Source organism: Xyrauchen texanus, chromosome 9 (assembly GCF_025860055.1).
Source record: "Xyrauchen texanus isolate HMW12.3.18 chromosome 9, RBS_HiC_50CHRs, whole genome shotgun sequence".
Lineage (NCBI taxonomy): Eukaryota > Metazoa > Chordata > Actinopteri > Cypriniformes > Catostomidae > Xyrauchen > Xyrauchen texanus.
The window spans coordinates 12,179,332-12,203,453 of NC_068284.1; the positions used below are offsets into that span (position 1 = coordinate 12,179,332).

Here is a 24,122-nt window from a genome sequence, read left to right on the forward strand (position 1 = left end):
TTTTACCCATAACCCCCATTTCACATTGCATGCAAACACCTCTACCACCGTTTTTATAGGCTTATCCAATGTGCAATGGGTTAGGGTTAGGGTTGGGGTCAGGTGCAAGTGTTGTGCGCATGTCTCTTCAGGATTTGACGTCAAAAGCAGAGAATAACTTGATTATTTCAAATCTTATCCCTGCTGAAAAGACCAGCAATGTTGGTCACCAGTTTATGTTCTATTTTGGATGCTTGTCCCCAGCATGGGTTGCTGGTGTGCTGGTGTCTCCACCAGCCTTTTAAACTAGCTTAATCAGCTTCATCAGAAATTATGATTAGTCAGCGGATGATGGTGTAGCATTATCACATGGTTAATCGACATATTGCTTCTGAAAAGTACATGTACCCTGAAATCATCCCCATTTAGACAAATAGCTGACATATAAGTGTCATTCCCCATCAGACACAGATTATGGTTCCGTAGGAACCAGGAAGTAATCATGTTTGCATATACAATAGTAAGAGTGATTCAGAGGTTGCAGAGGTTGCATTTCCCCTTAAAAAATTACATTTATACTCCACTGACGATTAGGTTTAGTGTTAAATATGCATTCCTCACGATTAGGGTTGCAAACTGTCCCATAATAGCCGGAATGTTCTGTGTTTTGGCCAAAATTAACACTTGAATATTGATGGCTCCCTAAGTTTAATTCACACAAGTGTATGAATAAGATCAAAATGCAGATATCATGATGAGACAGCAAATATTTTGTTGTTGTTGATATTCTCCTTTTTTCTCCCCAATTTGGCATGCTCAATTCCCATTTTAGGTCCTCATGGTGGTGCAGTTGCTCACCTCAATCCGGGTGGCAGAGGACAAATCTCAGTTGCCTCTGCTTCTGAGATATTAAGCCCGCCCGCACATCTTATCATGTGGCTTGCTGGGCACGTTACATCAGAGACTTAGGATGAGTGGAGGCTTACATTATAGAGCGCAACAGTCTGGTTCCTGTAGTAAAAAACCCATTCAATGATGCCATAGACAAATTGATTTTCAATGATAACATATAAACATTTAAAGATAGGCCTGAGGCAATAAATGTAAAATATATCGTTTCTATACTTAGAATCAACAACCTAAAATCAATAGTTTTTGCTTCAAAACAAAATTTGCGATGTTGTACATCACCTCAGAGCTGGTTGGTTTAGTTCATGGCTCTTTTATGAAGGATTTTATTAAAAGTATATGGAAGAAATTAATGGGGAATAACTTCCAGAACCCAGACAGCTGAAAAAGTGGGTGGGCACTGTTGCAATTTATTCCCCACAATCTCCATGCACAATTTACTGTGCGCTCCAACGAGAGCGAGAACAACTATATCATGACCACGATGAGGGTAACCCATGCGACTCTACCCTACCTATCACCTGGGCCAATTTGGTTGCTTAGGAGGCCTGGCTGGAGTAGACAGCAAATTTGACCAGTAATTAAACTATATCTATTCAAAAAGCTTCACTTTTTGCCCTCTCACATGACCAATGTTAAATAATCTCAAATAAGACACCCAGATGACAGAAACTAGCAACTTCCTTGGTTACAATAGATGTATCATGACATTTGTCTAGATTCATATTCTCACCACTATTTGTGCACTAGAAACCTCTTACCTCACAAAACAACTAGGACTCATGCTAGACCAGCAGAAGTAGTGTTCACAATGGATTATTCAACTGCAACTGGTTTTGTTATTGCCTGTCTTGAGGAGACCCTGCTGTCAGTGCCTGCTGTGAGGGGAACATTTTTTTTCCTCTCATGCCATCTCAACCATATGCAGCCTCCTTTTCACAGTTGGATCACCTTATAGGCAGGCCTGGACTTATCTACATATGCCTCATTCTGAGAAGTATGAAAAGAGAAGTTTGTGGTTGTGCTAGCATGGCACTAATCAGATTAATCATTAGGTCTAATTGATTCAAACCCTGAAATGATAATTTGCTTTACTTTTGAAGTAATGCTGGCCAGATAAATGACTTGCACTGCTGACTTTAAGCTTTTCCCCCCCTGTAAAAACAATTGCAGTTACATCAATATAATTTTATCACATACATTTTTCTATCGCAATCGGCAAGGTGAGGCACGGATAAAAATTTTATCACTCCTATTGTTGTTGCGTCAGGCTGGATGGGTTTCTTATTTTTGTCACCGCATATTAAGCAGGGATAGGAGAAAGTATTTTAACACTGACAGTGTTACACGCTTCACCTTTAAAGGTTCCCTCAGTATTTCATTATAAAGTTTTACTTCTAAAAAAATAAATAGTTATTTTGAAAATTATGTGAGATGAAGAGTTCATTCATATCAGTAAGCAATCAGCGGTTTTATTCTACATGGAGAGGGTCCCCTCATGGGGGCAGCCATGTTAGCATCACATGACCAGCTGAATACTACTCACTTAATCTCAGTAAATTTCCTTTTATTAGACATTTTCATTAATGGATTAAATTAACAATGTTTTACTGTGCAATTTCTACAATAGCATTGGTAACTGAAAGCTACTGTGTTTGAATGATGCAGCATCCAGGCCACTAGGTGTCAGTGTAAGCCAATGTAGGCCACTTCGACATACATAAAAAAAATGACTGAGTGCACCTTTTAAGTGACCAGATTTCTAAAATGAAAAAGGGATAGTCCAAGTTCAGCGTTCAATACGCTAGTGCAATTGAAATGTACAATGCTGTTGCCTCCGATCACAGGAGGCCTGTTTAAAGTGGCAATCATGTGAACCAATATCTGCTTCCTTTACTTTTTAGTGTATAGCTTTCTGTTAAAGTGGTACATTTTGACACTTGGCCTCCAGTAGATGTCACACTTCTTCTCACATCTTCTATAAGCGCCAAGCTATTTTCCAATAGAACACACTCTGAATGTTGCCTGTTGCAAATTTGTATTGTCTGCAAGCAGTTAGATACAGCCTTTGAATGGTTGGTGAATAACATTTCCATTTTATTAATTATAAATTAATTTGCATTACTACCCCTTGAATGCATGTGTGGGTCCCATATAAATGTCTATTACAGAGACAGTCCTCATGGAGCATCCTGAGATTAGATGCCTTGTTCACAGCAAGGACACAATGATCATAGCTCCTGGACCACTTCTTAGTGTATCTGAACCGGCATCTTTTCCTTTATTAGTATGCCCCACCACCTCAAACAACAAATATAGCTCATAGAGTAATATAGATTGTCATTCAGCAATATAGAGTGTTTTGTCATTTTACAAGTTTTATATAAAAAAGAAAAGAACAACAACAACAACATCCTGGTTCATTGTACATTTATGTATGTGTTTTTGTGAGTTGTTGAGACATTTCATATTTTACCACCAAACAGGGAAATTGCCAGTGTTTCTGTAATACAGGCAGTTTTACACTTTCACCAAAAACTCCTACTCCATTTTAAATGTCTCTGAAACTTCAGAATGTAATAAAATATATTTGTACTATTAACATTTTTTAATTACTAATAAAATTATAATAAAAATTGTATTTTCCTTAAAAAAAAAAAGTGGATTTATAAAGATTAAGCATCTAGATTTGCCATGGGTCTTTTTTGACCCACATTTATATTTAAGGGGGTTAAGTTACATATATGTTCTAGGGTTAATGTGAGAAATAAAAATTGCATGCACAATAATAATAAAATAAATAGGTAAATATTATTTTAAATAGTTTTAGATGAAGTATAACACATCACACTGTAGGCTACTGCTCTTACTGCTTAAAGGGATAGTTCATCCAAAAATTTATTCTCTCACCATTACCATGCCATCCTAGATGTGACTTTTTCTTCTGCTGAACACAAACAAAGATTTTAGAAGAATATTTCAGCTCTGTAGGTCAATAAAATGCAAGTGAAGGGTGACCAAAACTTTGCAACTCCAAAAAGCACAATGAGGCAGCATAAAAGTGATCCATATGACAATTTAATCCATGTCTTCAGAAGAAATATGATAGGTGTGGGTGAAAAACAGATACATATTTAAGTCCTTAACTATAAATGTTTCTACCTGCCTAGTAGGTGGTGATAGGTACAAAAAATGTGAATCACCAAAAACAAAAGAAGAAGAATGTGAAAGTCAAAGTGGAGATTTAGAGTAAAAAAAGTACTTAAATATTGATCTGTTTCTCACCCACACCTATCATATCGCTTCTGAAGACATGGATTAAACCACTGGAGTCTTATAGATTTATGGATTATTGGCATTATCATCATGGAATATGCCCATGCCTTGGGAAGAAAAAATCAATTGATCGGATAACCTGGTCATTCAGTACATTCAGGTAGTCAGCTGACTTAATTTTATAGCCGCATAACGTTGCTGAGCCTAGACCTGACCAATTGAAGCAACCCCAAATCATTACACTGTCTCCAGAGGCTTAGTGGCACTATGCATGATGGCTGAATAGCTTCATGCCCTTACCTTCTTACTGTAACGTGCCCATCGCTTTGGAATAGGATAAATCTGGACTCATCAGACCACATTACCTTTTTCCATTGCTCCACAGTCCAAAATGTTTAAGAAATGAGAAGCAACACACTGCATCAGTTAGGGTTAAAAGAACTGTTGCCAGTTCTTTTAACTTTTTGGTCCAGGCAGTGTATGTTCACTACTACAGTCCAGCAGGTCAGTCCCTGTTGACAGAGATGAGAGCGTCGCAGTGCGCCTCCTCTGGATGTGAGCGGAATTACACTCTTCACAGCTGATTTCCTCGCCATCTTGACATGAACGTTAACGTTGATGCCCTCTTCTCAATTATTCTGCCATTATTTTTCAACACTGAACAAATGAAAGTATTTTACAAAACCACCGTTAATACTTTGTTGCAGTGGCGAGAAAACAAGAAGTTGATGCTTAGACGATAATTTCGCACCCTCAATATGTGTGTTTCGTGAGCACTTGTGCAGAAGGTAAGATTTATTTTCTTTATTAATACGAAATCTCAAGGTTTTCCATTTCGCATCTACTCAGGAAAACCGTGGTTATCTTGTAGTAATGTTTGTAAGATATAATGTTAATTTCAAAGCCCCTGTTAGCTCTGTGTTGCTATTCGAGCTGCCATGGCAACTGATTACATACTGCATGTGTGCTTACAACCCTCCAGCTGTTAGTAATGCCTCTTTAATCTATTACTAGAATAATAATAATAATAATAACAATGCACTTGAAATACATAACCAATGTGTTTTTTACATTGCTAAACTGGTAAATGTGGTGTTTGTTGTTATCAGTCATGAATATCAGGTTTTAACAATCCAGTTAGTTGTTTTACCTAAATGCAGGTCACAATGTGTCAATCAAAAGGTAAAACACTGATATATAGATATTACAGAGTTTATAGTAGAGGGAAGGATTTTGTGGGTGTATGTGACTGACCAATCTGTTTTGATTGATGACAGATTGACCTTTAATGACAGCTGTCATTGGAGCAGATTTGAGCCGCCTACAGGAGGTAAAGCATTATGAGTATAGTTTTATCCACTCATGGATGCATCATTTTCCTATAAGGATGGGAGACCTGGGAGGACCCTCGTCTGCAGACTGAGGGAGAGACTGAGAGAATAGGTTTCAGTGGAAATGGACCAGGACTATGAAAGGCGGCTGTTAAGGCAAATCAACCACCAGAACTTCCCAGAAAGCCACCCGTCCAAAGTAAGTGTACAAAAACATCTTTAGATTAAGGTTTATTTTTTTGCCTTAAGGGGTCATTTTCTTGGACCGTATAAAATATTCTTAGAATTTAAAACAAATAATCAGCTTGTACAGTTGAATTCAAACACAAACATTATGTATGATGATTGTCTGTTTCTGCTCATGCAGTCAGGGTATGCAACGTGCAGTCCGGTTACAGTCAAATCAGGAGACAGATTTATCCCCATACGTGCCGGGAGCAATTGGTGCATAAACTTCCACTATGCCAATGTAAGTCACCATTTATATGAGCTGCTCTAAGATCATTTGTCACAACCCATCTCACCCAGACAAAAAGAATGATTGAAGCCTGTAAATGCATTTCACGTGCATTCACATTCATATTTTTTTTAATTTGTTGTTTGTAGGAGAACTGTTGTTCGCCAAATCAGAATCATCGGTCAAAGGACACAGACACAGGGAAAGGTGAGGTTTGGATCTTTTTGTTTCTGCGTCTCCTTTTATATTTACGGGTGTTCTATCGGGTAATTTCATGTCCTGTGTGCAGATTTCAACATTTCAACATACTGTTGAATAAGGGTTTTTACAAAATCCCACCAAACTTGACACAGACCTTCAGACTGTTCTGACGTATTGTGCCATGTCTCTTCTAACTGATTGGACTAAAGATGTTAAAAGTACTTGTATCCCGGTACCAAGTCGATACTGAAATAAAAAAATATACCAGTCACTTTACCAGTGTTTATGCAGTACCAGTAGTACTGAGCACCGACTCAATTTGATATCTGACTGACACAAGACTGCTTTCACAAATTTTATATATTTGGGAAGAAATTAATGCACAATTAATCTAATTCAAATCATGATAGATCCTAGTGTAACTAAGTCGCAAATGGATGTGATTTAATTAAATAAATATACTGTCTGCATGTGCTGCACTCTTTACAGTGAATGTGTGAATCCGCTCATTTGCTTAAAATCACTTCATTAAGAGCATCACGTGCTCCGTGTGTGTTGAAATAGATTTATTTGATTACTCATGACATGTAATATATATTTTGACATATAAGAGGTGTTTCTGCTATAAAAACATACAGTACATTTCAGAACTCTAAACATAATCCCCAATGCAATAAAAGCGTTTATTGAAACCAAGCTGCAAAAACACCTCTTTCTCTACTTCAGTGACTACCCTATGTCACTAGGGGTACATTAATTCATGACCACCTCTACAGATCAAAAACTTTAAAGCCTACTTTTACATCGACACACCCTTGGCCCCGCCCACTGGTGCTTCAGTTCTTACTCAAAGAGAGAGACAGCAGGACATAGGCCTACTATGCTTCACTATTCCTGAACACCTTTTGGGACCCATCTGGACTATTTTAAATTATTTTTGTATTTAAACATGTACAGACAGTTCTCTTACGAGAGGTTCGCTCGTATTGCGTAAGCTAGCTTACGTTACGGGAAAGATTAATCTTTTCTGAGATATTGAAGCCAAAAAATTATCCTTAATTTTTGTATCCATTGTCAACGAGTGCGGTAGCTGCAGACCTTGAGCGGGCTATCTAGCGAGCTCATAGGTTGCTCTGCGGCAACTGCTGCAGCCTATAGACGAGCTTGGGCGAACTCGCATCCAATGAGAGGCGTCTGCGCGCTCACTGCATCAAAGCCCGCCAAAATGGGCGTGACTAGAGTGCATATAAGCGTAGTTCGTAGGCTGGAACCCTGATTTTAATCTCTTCAGCGAAGCTCTTCGCATCTCTGAACTGGAAGCCGCGTCGCCGTTCGAGGGGCATCTAGCAAGCGTGGACAGCGCTCGAAGAAGCCGGCCGTCTTCGCCACCTTCAGCCATCCTGCGAGCTACGCCATCCGGCGACGTATCCTTTTTTAGAGCAAGCTAAGTTCCTCAGCGAACTTCACAAAAGAGTATCGAACGTCTTTTTAAAGATGCCTCGTTCCACTTGCGCCTCATGTCGCGCCCTTCTCAGCACCGGAGACCGCCACATCATCTGCGCTCTCTGCCTGGGACTGGGGCACGCAGAGCTCGCCCTCGCTGAGGGCGGATGCGATTTCTGCGAGGAGCTACCGATGTCGACCCTGCGGGCTCGACTCGAAGCGCTCAAAGCAGAAGCCGCCGCGCCACCTTACATTCCACCGCGCAGAAAGAAGCGCCGCTCCCAAAGGCTGCCGGAAACTGTGGTTGAAGCGACTGCCTCGCCGGAGCCTCTCCCTCGAGCATCGTTTTCACCCCCGGGACGCTCAGTTGCCGCCGAGCGGCCGCACTGCTGCCATCTCGGATGACGAGGTGGAGGATAAGGCCTGCTGTTCCATCATGGCTTCGGACAGCGAGGAGTGGTCAGGCTCCCAAGCCTCCTCCTCGGCCCAGGAATCCAGCAGGACCCGCGCCGGAGTCGAAGGGGAATTAACACGCCTCCTCACACAGGCCGTCGACCGCCTCGGGCTCGAGTGGTCACCGCCCCCTGAGCAGGCACCCAACAGACTCGACGGCTGCTTTCTTCAAAGCCATCGCCGCTCTACACACGCGGCCCGGGCCGCTCCATTCCTGCCGGAACTACACACGGAGCTTGCAAAGTCGTGGAACGCTCCTCCAGGACCCGTTCCCACGTCTCCACCTCTCGCGTCGGTGGACGGCGCCACCGAGAGAGGCTACTCCTCCATCCCCCCGGTCGAGGACTCGGTAGCAGCACACCTTTGCCCGCCCTCCGCGAGATGGCGGTCTAAGCCTGTGCTCCCGTCTAAGGCCTGCAGAGCGACTTCCGCCTATGTTGGCCGCGCCTATTCCGCCGCCGGCCAAGCCGCATCTGCTCTGCACTCCATGGCCGTTTTACAGATCCTACAAGCGGACCTTCTTCGGAGTGGGATGAGAAAGGCAGGCACCCAGAGGCTGTTACTGATCTACTGGCGCGACAGACCTCGCCCTTCGGCTACCAAAGGTGCAGCTCAAGCCCTAGGGAAGTGCATGGCCTCGCTGACTGTGACCGAGAGACACCTGTGGCTAACGCTAGCCGACATGGGAGAAGCAGAGCGCTCCACGTTCCTCAACGCACCGCTCTCTCCGACCGGTCTCTTCGGCTCCGCGGTGAGTGGCATTGTTGACCGCTTCTCAGAAGTCCAGAAAGCCACTCAGGCCATGAATCTCTTCCTGCCGCGTCGCGCTAACTCCTCTGCAGGCCGCTCACGTGATCAGCCTCCTGCACGAGCCTCTTCACAGCGCCCAGCTCAACAATCTCAGACTTCTCAGCGTCGACAGGGCGGCCGCCCTCGATCGCGCTCAGACAGCCGCCGCAGACCGCCGCCCCCCCCGCGGGCCTCGATTTAAGGTAACGCTGAAACCAGAGCAACCGAAGTCTTCCTAACTTTGTTGAACAAATGACGGCTCAGTCCGCCGCGGCCGGACCACCGTCAAAGCTTTGCCCCTGTCAGTCCCCTTCTCTCAGGCTACTACAGTGGTGAATTTAGCAGCCAACAAGCCGGTGACACTGCCCGCTTGCCTGCACTCAAATGCCGTTTTCACGGCGACCCAAATAAATCTTGTAAAGAGCAAACATGTCTTATGTGTAGAAAAAGTGCCCACAACCCAGTGTTCGCCCCTACACACAAGCATAACACATCCCGTGCCCCTATCAGAGCACGCTCTCATAAAGCGGTTACTGAACCGCTCGAGCGTCAGAGTCAATGAAGGCGCCCACAAATGCGTCGCGCGCCCATTCTCTGCCCGCTCTGTCACACGACCAGCCCTATGTGTAGAAAATGTGCCCACAATACAGTGTTCACTTCTGCACACAAGCACTGCATGTCTCGTGTCCCCACCAGAGCACGCTCACATAAAGCGGTTACGAACCGCTCGACCGCTAGAGTCAATAAATGCGCCCACGAATACGTGCGCGCGTCCATTCTCTGCCCGCTCTGTTACACGGCCAGCAAACATTCCTCTGTGTGTAAGTCCCGTGCCCATGACTATGTTTGCGCATCACGTAACAGATGTGACTCTTTCCCCATTCATTCCAATCGGGAAGTCACTCACAAAAACTGTCTGCGAGCAATCATGCATGAACACACTAAACGCGCTCACACATTTTGTTCAGCGCTCTGTGTGTGGCAATCAGAGCGAATTGGCCATTCACCCTCTAGCGTTACGCTTCAAAGCGTGGTAAGCTATTCCAGGGATATCCAAGTGGGTGTTAAGCACAATACAACAGGGCTATTTGCTACAGTTCGATCGCCGCCCTCCTCGCTTCAGAGCGCGGCTCGAAACCACTGTGAACACGGAAGCAGCGTGCATGCTTCGTTCAGAAATAGCAAGCCTTCTGTGCAAAAGGGCCATAGAAAAGTGCCACCCTCTCTGAGCGAGTCGGGGATTTACAGCCGTTATTTTCTTGTTCCCAAGAAAGACGGCGGCCTCAGACCCATATTAGATCTCAGGGTTTTGAACAAGGTGCTTGCAAAAGACCGTTCAAAATGCTTACAATCAGGAAACTCCTCGCTCATGTGTGCCAGGGGACTGGTTTATTTCTCTCGATCTGAAAGATGCATACTTTCAGATTCAGATAAATCCCGTCACAGGCCATTCTTGAGATTCGCCTCGACGGCCAGGTTTATCAATACACCGTCCTTCCGTTCGGCCTGTCCTTAGCACCCTGTACTTTCACGAAGTGCATGGATGCGGCGCTCGCACCCCTGCGGATTCAGGGTTTGCGAATTCTGAACTATTTGGACGACTGGCTGATTATGGCTCAGTCACATATGGAGCTTCTGTCTCACAGAGCAGTTCTCCTCAGCCATCTGAACAGTTTGGGTCTTGCAGTCAATTGGACCAAGAGCTCACTACAGCCCAGTCAGACAATTTCCTTCCTTGGAATAGAACTAGACTCCGTGGCAATGACGGCTCGCTTATCTACACATCATCTTTTCAGATGAACAGCCTCACGCCTCTGAAGAAATTCCAGAGAGTGCTAGGTTACATGGCCTCAGCCGCAGCAGTACTTCAGCTGGGTTTACTGCACATGCGCCCGCTTCAGCATTGGCTAAACACCTGCGCATCTCGCCGGGCTTGGGCCACAGGCCGCCAGCCCATCAAGGTGACTCAGACCTGTATATCAGCTCTGCAGCCCTGGACAGTGGCCAAATGGTATCAGCGGGGAGTGACAATGGGAGCTGTATCTCGCCGAAAAGTCATCTCGACAGACGCGTCCAACACGGGTTGGGGCGCGGTCTGCGAGGGCTCTCCGGTTTTCGGCCTATGGTCAGTTCAGGAAAAGCTCCTTCACATAAATTGTCTGGAAATGATAGCGGTCGAGTGCACGCCGTGCGCTTTCTCCCGGTCATTCAGGGTCACCACGTCCTGGTCCGTTCGGACAACAGATCTGTGGTATCCTACCTAAACCGTCAGGGCAGTGTCAGATCCAGGAACCTCTTCCATCTGACGAAACGCATACTGAGTTGGTCCCAGTGCCACCTGCGCCGCTGAGGGCGACGCACGTGCCAGGCCACCTGAACGACGGCCCGGACAGACTGTCCAGAGACAATATTCCCCAGGGAATGGTCCCTGCACGCTCAAACAGTCCAGATGTTATGGCACCTATTCGGCAGAGCAGAGCTAGACCTCTTTAGCGTCCAAAGAGAACTCTCACTGCCCAATATTTTTCTCGAAGCGAGGACGCAGCTGGCCCAGGACTGGCCCAGACGCCCGCTTTACGCCTTCCCTCCTGTCTCGCTATTGCCACAGGTAATGCAGAGGATCAGGAAACGCGTCACTCGGTGCTCCTCATAGCCCCGCGTTGGGAGAATCAGACATGGTTCCCGGAGCTTACGCAGCTGTCACTGACAGCGCCGTGGCCCATCCCAGTGAGAGCAGATCTCCTCTCTCAAGCTCGCGGCACAATCTGGCATCCCCACCCAGAGCGCTGGGCGCTGCATGCGTGGGTGATCAACGACTACCCGTCGCTCTGCCAGAAGGAGTAATAAACACCATCATACACGCTAGAGCCCCTTCCACAAGAAGACTCTATGCGTCAAAATGGTCTGTGTTCTCAAAATGGTGCACCGACAGAGACCTGGACCCGCGGACATGTGGGGTGTCGTCGCTGCTCATATTTCTACAAGAGCTGCTGGATAAGGGCAGATCCCCATCCATGCTCAAAGTGTATGTGGCGGCCATTGCGGCGTTCGCTGAACCCCTGCACGGCCAGTCATGGGGTAAAAACGAGCTGGTCATCCGCTTCCTCAGGGGAGCTAGAAGGATGAACCCCCCGCGCCCCCCATCAGTTCCTATCTGGGATCTTTCTATAGTTCTCGAAACTATGAAAGCCCCCCCTTTCGAACCACTTCAATCCGTGGATTTGAAATACCTTTCACTCAAAACCGTTTTTCTGACTGCCCTGTCATCAGTCAAACGTGTGGGAGACCTTCACGCGCTGTCTGTCAGCGCTGCGTGTCTTGAGTTTGGACCAAGTGACTCCAAGGTCATTTTAAAGCCTAGACACGGCTATGTTCCCAAGGTGATCGGTACTCCTTTCAGAGCACAGGTCATTTCCCTATCGGCGCTGCCAGCACCCGATAGCGAACGCGACGCCAATCTCCTTTGCCCGGTCAGAGCACTGAGATTGTATACTGCGCGCTCCGCCGCTTTCAGACGCTCTGAGCAGCTTTTTGTTTCGTTCGGAGGGCGCACCAAAGGTCTCGCCGCCTCGAAACAGACACTATCTAGATGGATAGTGGACGCTATTGCTGCTGCATACGCGTCAAAAGAACCTCTCGTAAGAGAACGTATCGGTTACCTAATGTAACCTCGGTTCTCTCTAGATGAGGGAACGAGTATTGCGTAGCCGGCCGTGCTCGCGCCACGAGCGACTTTTCGCTTCAGTCAATGAAAACCAGGGTTCCAGCCTACGAACTATGCTTATATGCACTCTAGTCACGCCCATTTTGGCGGGCTTTGATGCAGTGAGCGTGCGGACGCCTCTCATTGGATGCGAGTTCGCCCAAGCTCGTCTATAGGCTGCAGCGTTTGCCGCAGAGCAACCTATGAGCTCGCTAGATAGCCCGCTCAAGGTCTGCAGCTGCCGCACTGCGTTGACAATGGATACAAAAATTAAGGATAATTTTTTGGCTTCAATATCTCAGAAAAGATGAATCTTTCCCGTAGCGTAAGCTAGCTTATGCAATACTCGTTCCCTCATCTAGAGAGAACCGAGGTTACATTAGGTAACCGATTCGATTTCTTTGACCCCTTGATTCACATCTCGGGCTGCTTTTAAAAAGATGTGGTGTCAAGTTACAACTCTGAAAAGGAAAAGCAATTCTCTGTCATTCAGCTGCTGCCTCTCGATGTTTTGAGCACAAACGCATCATGCGTGTTCTTTCTCCCAACTGCGCTATTTTTAATTGTTGGTGTATAAAAATATGCACTGGATGGACATCTCTGACTGTTTTTAGATGCGTTTCTGGTGATGTGCATTTCAGTGCAGGATGATACAGGAAACTGGATGTGGCAGTGTATTCCATATATTTCAGCATGGATTGCATGTTTTTTCAGCTCATATCAATGTGGATTGTTTGTGAAATGTCATAAAATCTATTAAAGCTTTGCAAAGGAACTGTTATTGAAGGATGGGGCAGTTAAAAGCATTTTGGCCCAATGCAAAATGGATTCATTCATGAATATTTCAAATGTAAAGACTGTTTGATAGTTTATGGTGCTGTCCTGTTTACACCGGGTGCATCCGTTGATGCGACACAGCGTGTCAACACAAACATTCTAAACCATTTATCTGTGTTGTTGACAGTAGCAGCGGAAATGGAACGGGAAATGTGTTTGCGCAACACGCCGCGCCGCAAAAAACGCTTCCATGGTAGACAGCATCGTTGATTATAATCGGTTCTATTGCTTTTGACACAACTCTTGCATCCAGTGTAGACAGGGTGTGAGTGTTACCAGTTGTTCTTTAGAGCAGTGGTTCTCAACCAGGGGGTCGAGGCCCACTAAGGGGCCACAGCATGCTTCCAAATGGGTCTCAAGATGACATAAAATAAGTTAATAAGTTATAACACAATAATCTAACAGGCTATATAATAAATGCTAAAAATCAAGATACACAACAACATGTAATATTTCTTATTTTAAGTCAAGTTTTAGTGAAATATATTATAAATGACTAAATTATGAATGTTTGAATGTAAAACAAAAAAGGATCTTCACACGACCAATTTATGTGATAAAAAAAAAAGCGATGGAATGTTGAAATGCAATTGTTCTATTATATTTTTTTTATTAACATTCTATGAATTCATTTAATTAATTTGAATGAAACTTCAAAACGTGAAATTCAGAAAAATAAAATCCCCAAATCACAGACTTGCACTGATGGAATGTTTAAACAGGCCAACGGACTGCTCATTAATTCAAACTCTAACTGTCAACTTTTTTAAACGTAAACAAACCTTTTTGTTGATCTAGTTTCTTGTTGTTATATGAAGGACACATTGAAACAGACTTCGATATGAAAATCCATTATATATTTATAACTATGATAATCTATATGTATTTAAATAAATGTAAACCAATTAAATATTTATTGAATGAATAAAATTTCCATACATTTTTTAAATATTGAAGGACAGCTGTAAATAAGTCACCCTGATTATATGTATCATAACAAGCTTGTTTAGGGCAATCAAATAAACAGTACTGTAATCATCCTACAGTAAATTACACATTGAATGATGCTAAGAGGTTACAGGATTAGTTCACCCAAAAATGAAAATTCTCTTCATCATTTAATCACCCTCATGCCATCTCATATGAGCATGAATTTCTGTCTTTTGCAGAACACAAAGATTTTTAGAAGAATATTTCAGCTCTGTAGTTCCATACAATACGAGTGAATGGTGACCAAAACTATGAAAATCAAAAAGCACATAAAGGCAGCATAATAGTAATCCAGAAGACTCCAGTGGTTTAATCCATGTCTTCAGAAGTGATATGATAGGTGTGTGTGAGAAACAGATCAATATTTAAGTCCTTTTTTTACTATAAATTTTTACTTTCACCATTTGTCTTTTGGTTTTGGTGATTTGCATTTTTCGTGCATATTGCCACTTACTGGGCAGGGAGGAGAATATAAAAACGGATTTATGGGACATATATATTGATCTGTTTCACAGTGCTATTGAAGACATGGATTAAACCACTGGAGTTTTATAGATTACTTTTATGTGGTTTTTATGGATTTTGGAGCTTCAAAATGTAAAAATGTTATGGACCTACAGATTTGAGATATTCTTCTAAAAACTATTTGTTTGTGTTCAACAGAAGAAAGTTATACACATCTGGGATGTTATGAGGGTGAGTAAATGATGAGAGAATTTTCATTTTTGGGTGAACTATCCCTTTTAAGAGAGAGAGATTATGTATATATGATCTTGACCCATATCAATATTATCTTTAACAGATGCTGTGGCATATGATGCACTGCTGAGGAATGAACTGTTGGGAGCAGGGATCGAAACTGTGCCCGATCCTCACACCGATGAGCGCTGGCACACCATCCTCACACACGACATGCACAGCCTCTTTAGGGTGAGCCGATTGACCACACAAATGATAGAGCACACATGATGAAGCCTGCAGTTTGGCCTAAACGAGCCCGTATTTTCATGTAAAAAACAATACAGTTTTCACTGGAGAATGTTGCTGAGAGGCTGTCTGCTCCATAATACACCATCTTTGTTCTCCATATCTTTTGTTATATAAGGACTAGAATTAATTACATTTTTCTTTTGTTTGTCTTTTTTCCTCCCAGTACACCATCCACACAAATAGAGTGCCTTTTGACAATGAAATCTCCCCATATTCCCTCTCTCCTCTCAGTAACAAAAGGTATCATCCCTCTCTAAACTCATTAATTTGTAAATATTATTATAAAAGTTAAAAGTTAAGATCACAAAAAACAGAATTGCACTCATTGTGATTGTTTTTTGTCCATATAAAATGTATTTATTACATATGAACACCAATGCCTGGATTGAAGTGTTTGTACATTTTTGCAGTCACAAATTGTTACGTTCACCTCGAAAGCCAGCACGCAAGATTTCCAAGATCCCATTCAAGGTTCTTGATGCACCTGAGTTGCAGGATGACTTCTATCTTAACCTGGTACACTTCAGTTACAAAGCTCCTTGTTTAAAAAAATTATAATAATATTAAGATAATATAATTATAGTCTCCGTAATAAAGATATCACTTCATCTATAGTGCACTGTTGATAAATGTGTAAATATGCAATGCCATTTATCTTATTATATTATACAGTGGCAAGAAAAAGTATGTGAACCCTGCATTTATGTACAGTATACATTTTCTATTTGTCTTCAAATCTGAGTTGATCTTGATCTATTAAAATAATGAACAAACACTATTTTATAACTAATAGCACACAAATGATTGTGTTGTTCTTGTACATATTGAATAGATCATTCAAACATTCACAGTGTAGGTTGGAAAATGTATGTGAACCCTTATGCTAATGACATCAACAAAAGCTTATTAGAGTCAGGAGTTTGTGAAACTGGCATCCAGTTAATGAAAAGAGATTGGAGGTGTCAGTTAGAGCTACTTTGACATCTATAAAGCACTCAAAAATTAAGTTTGCTATTCACAAGAAGTATCTGCTGACGTGGACCATGCCTTGCAATAAAAGATCTAAGAAGATCTACGATAGAGAATGTAAAGGGATGCAAAGTTATCTCGAAGAGCTTAGATATTCATCTGCACACAGATAAACAAATTGTCTATAAATGGAGATGATTTAGTACTGTGGCTACTCTCCCTAGAAGTGGCCATCCAGCCAAGATGACTCAAAGGGCACACTGCAGAATGCTCAATGTGGTAAAAAGAACCCTAGTGTGACAGCTAAATACTTGAAGGAATCATTGGAACTGGTTAACATCTTTGTTCATGAGCCTGCTATATGGAAAACTTTAAACAGGCATGGTGTCCATAGCAGGATACCATGAAGGAAGTCACTGCTTTTCAACAAAAACACAGCTACATGCCTGAAGTTTGCCAAAGACCACCTTGACAATCCCCAACGCTACTGGGAAAATGTTTGGTGGACCGATGAAACTAAGCTTGAATTGTTTGGGAAGAACATGCTGCACTACGTATGGTGTAAAAAGGGCATCGAAAACCAACATGAAATCAAATCATCATCCTAATGGTGAGGAACAGTGGAGGAGCATCATGATTTGGGGCTGCTTTGGGGCCTGGACCGCTTGCCATCATTGTGGGGAAAAAACGAATTCCAAGATATCCTGCAGGATGATGTCAGGTCTACTCAGTAGACGTTGGGTGATGCAGCAGGACAATGACCCTAAACATCGAAGTAAATCCACTACAGAATGTCTTCAAAAAAGGAAAATCCTCCTTTTGGAGTGGCCCAATAAGAGTCCAGACCTTAACCCAATAGAGATGTTGTGGAATGACCTCAAGAAAACCATTTACACCAGACATCCTATGAATATGGCTGAGCTGAAGCAGATATGTAAAGAAGAATTTTCCAAAATTCCTTCTGAATGTTGTGCAGGTGTAATTCGCAACTACTGGAAACACTTGGAACAGATTATTGCTACCAAAGGAGGATTGACCAGTTATTAAATCCAAGGGTTCACTTACTTTTTCCACAGCACTGTGTATGTTTAATGGGATGTGTTCAATAAAGACATGAAAGATTATAAGTGTGTGTGTGTGTGTGTGTGTGTGTGTGTGTGTGTGTGTTTTAGCTTAAGCACATTGTGTTTGTCTATACTTATGACTGAAATCACATTTTATGACCAATTAATGCAGAACAACCAGTTAATTCCCAAGTGTTCACATTTTCTTGCCACTGTATATCTTATTATTATATTACACTTATTCAGTTTGTGTTTTTTTTTATTATTCATATTTTATAAGATTTAGTTTGATACAAAAAATTGTTACATTTTGAACATGTGGTGTGAACAGGTGGACTGGTCTGCTGGAAATCTCTTGAGTGTTGGTTTAGGAGCCTGTGTTTACCTGTGGAGTGCCTGCACCAGTCAGGTATGAGAGCAGGTGTAAAGACAGAAAGCTGAAGAACTGATTTAATGTGATTGTCAGTAATGAGCCTTTTATTTTACACTTCTGAACTTACACAGGTGACAAGGTTGTGTGACTTGTCAGTAGATGGAGACTCTGTCACGTCAGTCTGTTGGAATGAGAGGGTCCGTACAAATTAAACTTATATTAACTTTAAATATTCTTCTAAAAATGTGTAGAAGGCCACCTGAAAAATAAGAGTTTGCACTTTTAAAGGATATACAGTACAAACGTCTCTTACTCTCAGGGCAGTTTGGTGGCTGTAGGGACCCATAAGGGATTTGTACAGATTTGGGATGCAGCTGGAGGGAGGAAGCTGACCAGTTTGGAGGGACATTCAGCACGTGTAGGTTTGTGACACTTACTTAAAATCAAAGTGCAGACCAGAGCATAATTGTACAGATCACCGTCACACACAGTATCTCTCTTCTCTCTCCAGGAGCGCTTGCTTGGAACGGGGAGCAGCTGTCATCAGGTAGCCGGGACAGAGTAATATTGCAGAGGGATGTGAGGACGCCTTCCCCTGTTGAGAGACGCCTCCAGGGCCACAGACAGGAAGTGTGTGGCCTCAAGTGGTCACCTGACCACCAGCACCTTGCTTCTGGAGGAAATGATAACAAGGTGAGTCACATATATATGTCTGTCTGTCTGTTTCAACACAAAACAGTCAATATGGAAGCCCATGTTGTAGCAGCATTGTTGTGACTGATATTCACCTTGATAGCGTTGTTAAAGATAAATGTTACTTGGTACAACTTTCACATTGCATTCTTTTAAAGGCGATGGGAAGTTTACACGAAATTGCTGTTCAGCTAGAGAACACGAGGACAATTGCATTTCAGACCGTACATGGAGCAGTGATTTTTTATTTATATTTTTTTTATTTATTTTTTTTGGTATACCTTTAATGAAAGCAAAATGTGTGTCATTCACGTGCTTTAATGCAAAATTCAACTCATCTGACAAAACCGATTTTACTCGTTATAATGCAAAATATAATCCATTACTCTAATGTAAATTTATATATTGACACACTCCTGGATTGGAAAAGTGGAAGTAAAAGTTTATTAAATAAAACAATTTAATATACAAAATGTTAAAATATAATCATAAATATATTTACTCTATACTTTGTTTCAAAGATCTTGCAAGAAATTGGTTAATCATCATTTATTTAAATATCAAGGATACGGGGCCTGGGTAGCTCGGCTGAGTGCCCTGGATTCGGTGTCCTAAGCAACCAAATTGGCTCTGTTGCTAGGGAGGGTAGGGTCACATGGGATAACCTCCTTGTGGTCATGATTAAGTGGTTCTCACTCTCAATGGGATGCGTGGTAAGTTGTATGTGGATTGTGGAGAGTAGCATGAGCCTCCACATGCTGTGAGTCTCCGCGGTGTCATGCACAGTGAACCACGTTATAAGACGTGCTTAAAATTCTTTTTTTTGCTCTGCTTGATTGTAGCTGGTATGGTTTGTATTGATTTGTTTCTTGCACATGACATATGACCCATATCAATGACAAATGACCCAAGAGATAATGGGCTCAATTTTATAGGAATAATTCACCCAAAAATGAAAATTCTCTCATCATTTACTCACCCTCATGCCATCCCAGATGTGAATGACTTTCTTTCTTCTGCAGAACACAAATTAAGATTTTAAGAAGAATATTTCAGCTCTTTAGGCCCATACAATGCAAGTGAATGGGTGCCAACATTTTGACATTCCTAAAAGCAGCATAAAAGTAATCCACACAACTCCAGTGGTTAAATCCAAATCTCCAGAAGCGATATTATAGGTGTGGGTGAGAAACAGATCAATATTTAGTAATTTTTTGCTTGAAATTCTTCTCCCTGCTCATGTAGGGGGCCTATGCAGGAAGAATGTGAATCACCAAAAACAAAAGAAGAATGTGAAAGTTAAAGTGAAGATTGACTTAGCAGAGAGGAGAATTTATATTAAACATTGACTTAAATACTGATCTTCTTCTCACCCACACCTATCATATCACTTCTGAAGCAATGATTTAAACACTGGAGTCGTATGGATTAATTTTATGCTGATTTATGTGATATTTGGAGCTTCAATGTTTTGGCATCCATTCACTTGCATTGTATAGACCAAAGGAGTAAATGATGAGAGAATTAAAATTGAGTGAACTATTGCTTTAAGAGCCAGAAGTATTAAGCATGAAGTCAGTGGTCATGGCCATGAAGTTTTGGTATTTTCAAAACCAATAGGTAAACGTTAAGTCTAGGTGAAAGTGGGTTTGACAAAAATGCTCTCGCAAAGCGCTAATGGGCTGGGTCAAATGCAATTTAATTCGGAGGTTCTTCTCCGGTTATTGAACGGTTTGTGTCCTATTATGTAGTCAATTCCCTATCAAGCGCCAGCGATATAAATGAAGACAGCACATTCATAAGAAGTTGTAGTGTAAATAGACTGTATGCAATTCATTAGAAGAATAGAATTATGGACTCACGTTCTTTTGCGCATTAACTACGTCCTTGATGAATGAATGCCAGGCATACGCATGGAAAATGTGGTTCTCATCAGGAACTGGATTTACGCCTTTTTAAATGATAGAAATTGAAAGTATAATTAATCATTTTCATCTACTGCCACAAAAATCATGGCTAGTCATATCAGTGATTGTATTGGAACACACTTCACTTCACTCTTAAGTACTGGCTACTATCACAACAGATCTGCAACCACTAATGACTGTGTTGTACATTATCTGTTTTATATTCTGGTTTAAAATTTTATATTCTGTACATGTATGTATTGTGATGTTTTATGTGGGGTATATGTAATGTATGTTATTTTATTTGTTTACCTGTCCAGGGACAGCAGATGTAAACTAGCTATTAGCTAATTCTGGTGCAATTACTTTTAATTGTGCATTGTCCCTGTAAAAATAAACCATAAAAATGAAAAAAAAAATAAATAATGGAAATAAATGTTATTCATTTATTGAAAAAATATTTCAAAATTAAAATTACTCTTCAAACGAAATGAAAATATAATCAAAATAAGAAAGTGGTCAAAATCATACCAAATCCAAACATTTGACCCTCTTTATCTTCTTCTACTGGCCCCTTTTGCTGTGACTTACTAATCAATCTATGACAACAAGTGGAAAAATACCAATACAAATTTGATCATAAATACAATAAATAAATATAAGCATAATAATAACTGAAAAATAAACAATGGCCTATAGATAATAACACAACTCTCATAAATATTTGCTTCATGAAACAAGTTTGGACATGAACTTTATTACCACCTGCTGGTGGAATCTCCAAACTGCAAATGCAGGAACTGACTTTGAAAACAGACTTGCTTTTGTAACATCATAGCACAATGACCTATTTCTTGGGATAAAATAAAATGGCTTAATTTACATACTATACACCCACAGTTTGCATGCATACATGCATGCATACACCCACAGATAGTGCAAACACGCCCACTTGCGCTTTACGCTTGCATGAAAATTGTGCTTCGAATAAGTGCTCCCATAAAAATGAGAAGACATTGCGCATACTCGTAGCACATAGGCTGGACTCACGAAAATAGAGCCCAATGTCTTATTAGTTGGTAATTTTTTTTTTTGCATTGAGCAGAAAACTAATTTACCAACACAATCAAGAAAAAATGTCAGATCATGATGTTTTGTTGTGATGGGGTTCATAAGGACACACTTTATGTACTAATATAACCTTGCACTGAAAATTTGCAGCATTACGATGAATCGGCATTACGATGACTACTGAACATTTTGATTTCCTCTCTACTGCTCTGTAGTTACTGGTGTGGAACAGCTCCAGTCTCCTACCCATGCAGCAATACAGCGATCACCTGGCAGCAGTGAAGGCCATCGCTTGGTCTCCTCACCAGCACGGCCTTCTGGCCTCCGGAGGGGGAACCGCTGACCGCTGCCTCCGTTTCTGGAACACACTGACCGGCCAGGCACTACAGAGTACCGACACCGGCTCACAGGTCTGCAACCTGGCCTGGTCCAAACATGCCAATGAACTGGTAAGGAAAAGTGGCCATACATACACACAATCACACAAATGGTGAATATTTATCATTCTGACTTGTTTTTCACCTTTGATGGTCCACTAGGTTAGCACACATGGCTACTCCCAGAACCAGATCCTGGTGTGGAAATACCCATCTCTTACCCAGGTGGCCAAGCTCACAGGACATTCATACCGAGTGCTCTACTTGGTGAGTGGGAACCTGACTGTATATTGGCCTAGTTTTATAAATGCAAGTTTTGTTTAGTGCCACTTGAAATGTCATGTACAAGAATAGTCCAATTTGAAATGCCCAATTCCCAAAGCACTCTATGTCCTCGTAGTAGCATAGTGACTCACCTCAATCCGGGTGGTGGAGGACGAATCTCAGTTGCGTCAGAGACCATCAATCCGCACATCACGTGGTATGTTGAGCACGTTACCGTGGAGACCTAGCGTGTGTGGAGTCTCACGCTATTCTCCGTGGCATCCATGCACAACTCACCACAGGCCCCACCAAGCGCGAGAACCACATTATAGCAACCATGAGGAGGTTAACCCAACGTGACACTACCCACCCTAGCAACCGGGCCAATTGGTTGTTTAGGAAGCCTGACTGGAGTCACTTGGCATGCCCTGGATTCGAACTTTCGACTCCAGGTGTGGTAGTCAGTGTCTTTACTCACTGAGCTACCCAGGCCCCCTAAAGAATAGTACTCTTTGAGTTTAGCTCTCTGATCAAAAACTTTGAAAAAGCCTAGACGTTCACAGAACATCGAAATGCATCACAACAATTCACTTGAAGCTTGCACATCTGAAGGTCCGTCAATACAGCAGCTCGATAAAATAATGAGGATTCCACTCGAAATGCCACATTTGCTGTGAGAATACAATTTGGAAATACATCTCCCCAAGATATCTGATCACAAGTAGGGACAGGAAACACTTGAGACGCATTACTACCAGCTTTAAACAACAATCTGTCTCTCCTTACATTTTATGACTGGGTCACCCAAGACGGATGTTAACACCGGTGTAAACATGACCTTTAATGCATTAATGTCTCTGGATCTGATTATTGATTCATTTTAAATGACTCAAATGTAATTAGATCAGTAATCCAATAGTGTAATCCCTTTGGAAATCCGATGCACATTAGACTTGAATGTGTTGTGAGGATATATTGGGTTGTGTTCAGGCGGTGTCTCCAGATGGTGAGGCCATCGTTACAGGAGCAGGAGACGAGACGCTGAGGTTCTGGAATGTCTTCAGCAAAACGCGTTGCACCAAGGTCAGGCTCTTATTAGTTGTATAGTCTTACTTTGAAGAAAGAACCTGAGTTTTGCATGGGCGAGGTTCTCATAGGTTCTCACTTTGAATGCTAGCTTAAGAAAAACTGAGATGATTTTTTTGCTTGAACAGAAACCACTCTTCCTTCCATCATGCTCTTCTGTCCCTAGGAATCCAAATCAGTGTTGAACCTATTCACCAGGATACGATAATTAGCAGCTGGTGAAGACTCCATCCAATCACGTGACCGAAATGAAAGCCTTGGACTCTGTTCTGTGTCTGTGCCTCAACTCTAGAGTCTCCAAAAGAGACAGACCCCAGCACTTCCTCCACCTACACTTTTTTAAAGAAGATTCCCATTTCAACCGCCCATATACCTGACGAGTAAGGACTTGTTGTTTACATCAAGATTCAGTCAGTTCTTCTTATTACTGTACATTGTTGATGTCCAAACAGATGTGCTATTGTATAAGTAGAATTATTAATGGAGAAATGAATCTATATGACCTATATTGTCATTAGCATGACTCGCGGTCATGAGGTTACACAGAAATGGCTTGTTATGAACATTTCAATATTTTATATATGTGTGTATCAAAACAGATCCTGATATCTGTGAGAAATAAATGCACTTAAACACTAATCATGTCTCTTCTTTATAAGAGTAGCTTAAAAGGATGTATTTCCTGTACAGTATAATGATTACTCTTGGTTTAGTCTAGCAATACAGTATTTGAATATGAGAATTATTCGAAATTAAAATCTGCAAGCTCACACAGAATCTCTGCCTGCAAAACGTGAATTTGATCATTAATCAAACAATAAATAAAAAAACATTGCCCCTTAAATGTTCATTTATTAAATATTTTGGCTAGTACTGAACAATACTATTATGCTTTCACCAATAAGAGTGTAATCGTACGTTTACCAGTTAAATCCATTCTGGTCAGATTCAGTGCAAAAA

At 41.9% G+C, this 24,122-nt stretch overlaps 1 protein-coding gene across 2 annotated transcripts; it reads left to right on the plus strand.

The window, feature by feature from the left end:
* The first annotated feature begins 4,760 nt into the window (after positions 1-4,760).
* Positions 4,761-23,792, plus strand: fzr1b (fizzy/cell division cycle 20 related 1b). Of its 2 annotated transcripts, none has more exons than XM_052134023.1 (15): positions 4,761-4,952; positions 5,442-5,694; positions 5,863-5,964; positions 6,102-6,159; positions 15,171-15,298; positions 15,522-15,598; positions 15,769-15,874; positions 17,723-17,800; positions 17,896-17,961; positions 18,084-18,186; positions 18,276-18,457; positions 21,651-21,884; positions 21,975-22,079; positions 23,067-23,159; positions 23,329-23,792. In XM_052134023.1, exons 2-15 carry the CDS (start codon positions 5,620-5,622, stop codon positions 23,368-23,370), a joined length of 1,449 nt encoding a protein of 482 aa, XP_051989983.1. In that variant the 5' UTR covers positions 4,761-4,952; positions 5,442-5,619; the 3' UTR covers positions 23,371-23,792. The 2 variants fall into 2 exon arrangements, with proteins under 2 accessions (XP_051989983.1, XP_051989984.1); XM_052134024.1 differs by having other exon boundaries at positions 5,551-5,694.
* Positions 23,793-24,122: the final 330 nt, after the last annotated feature.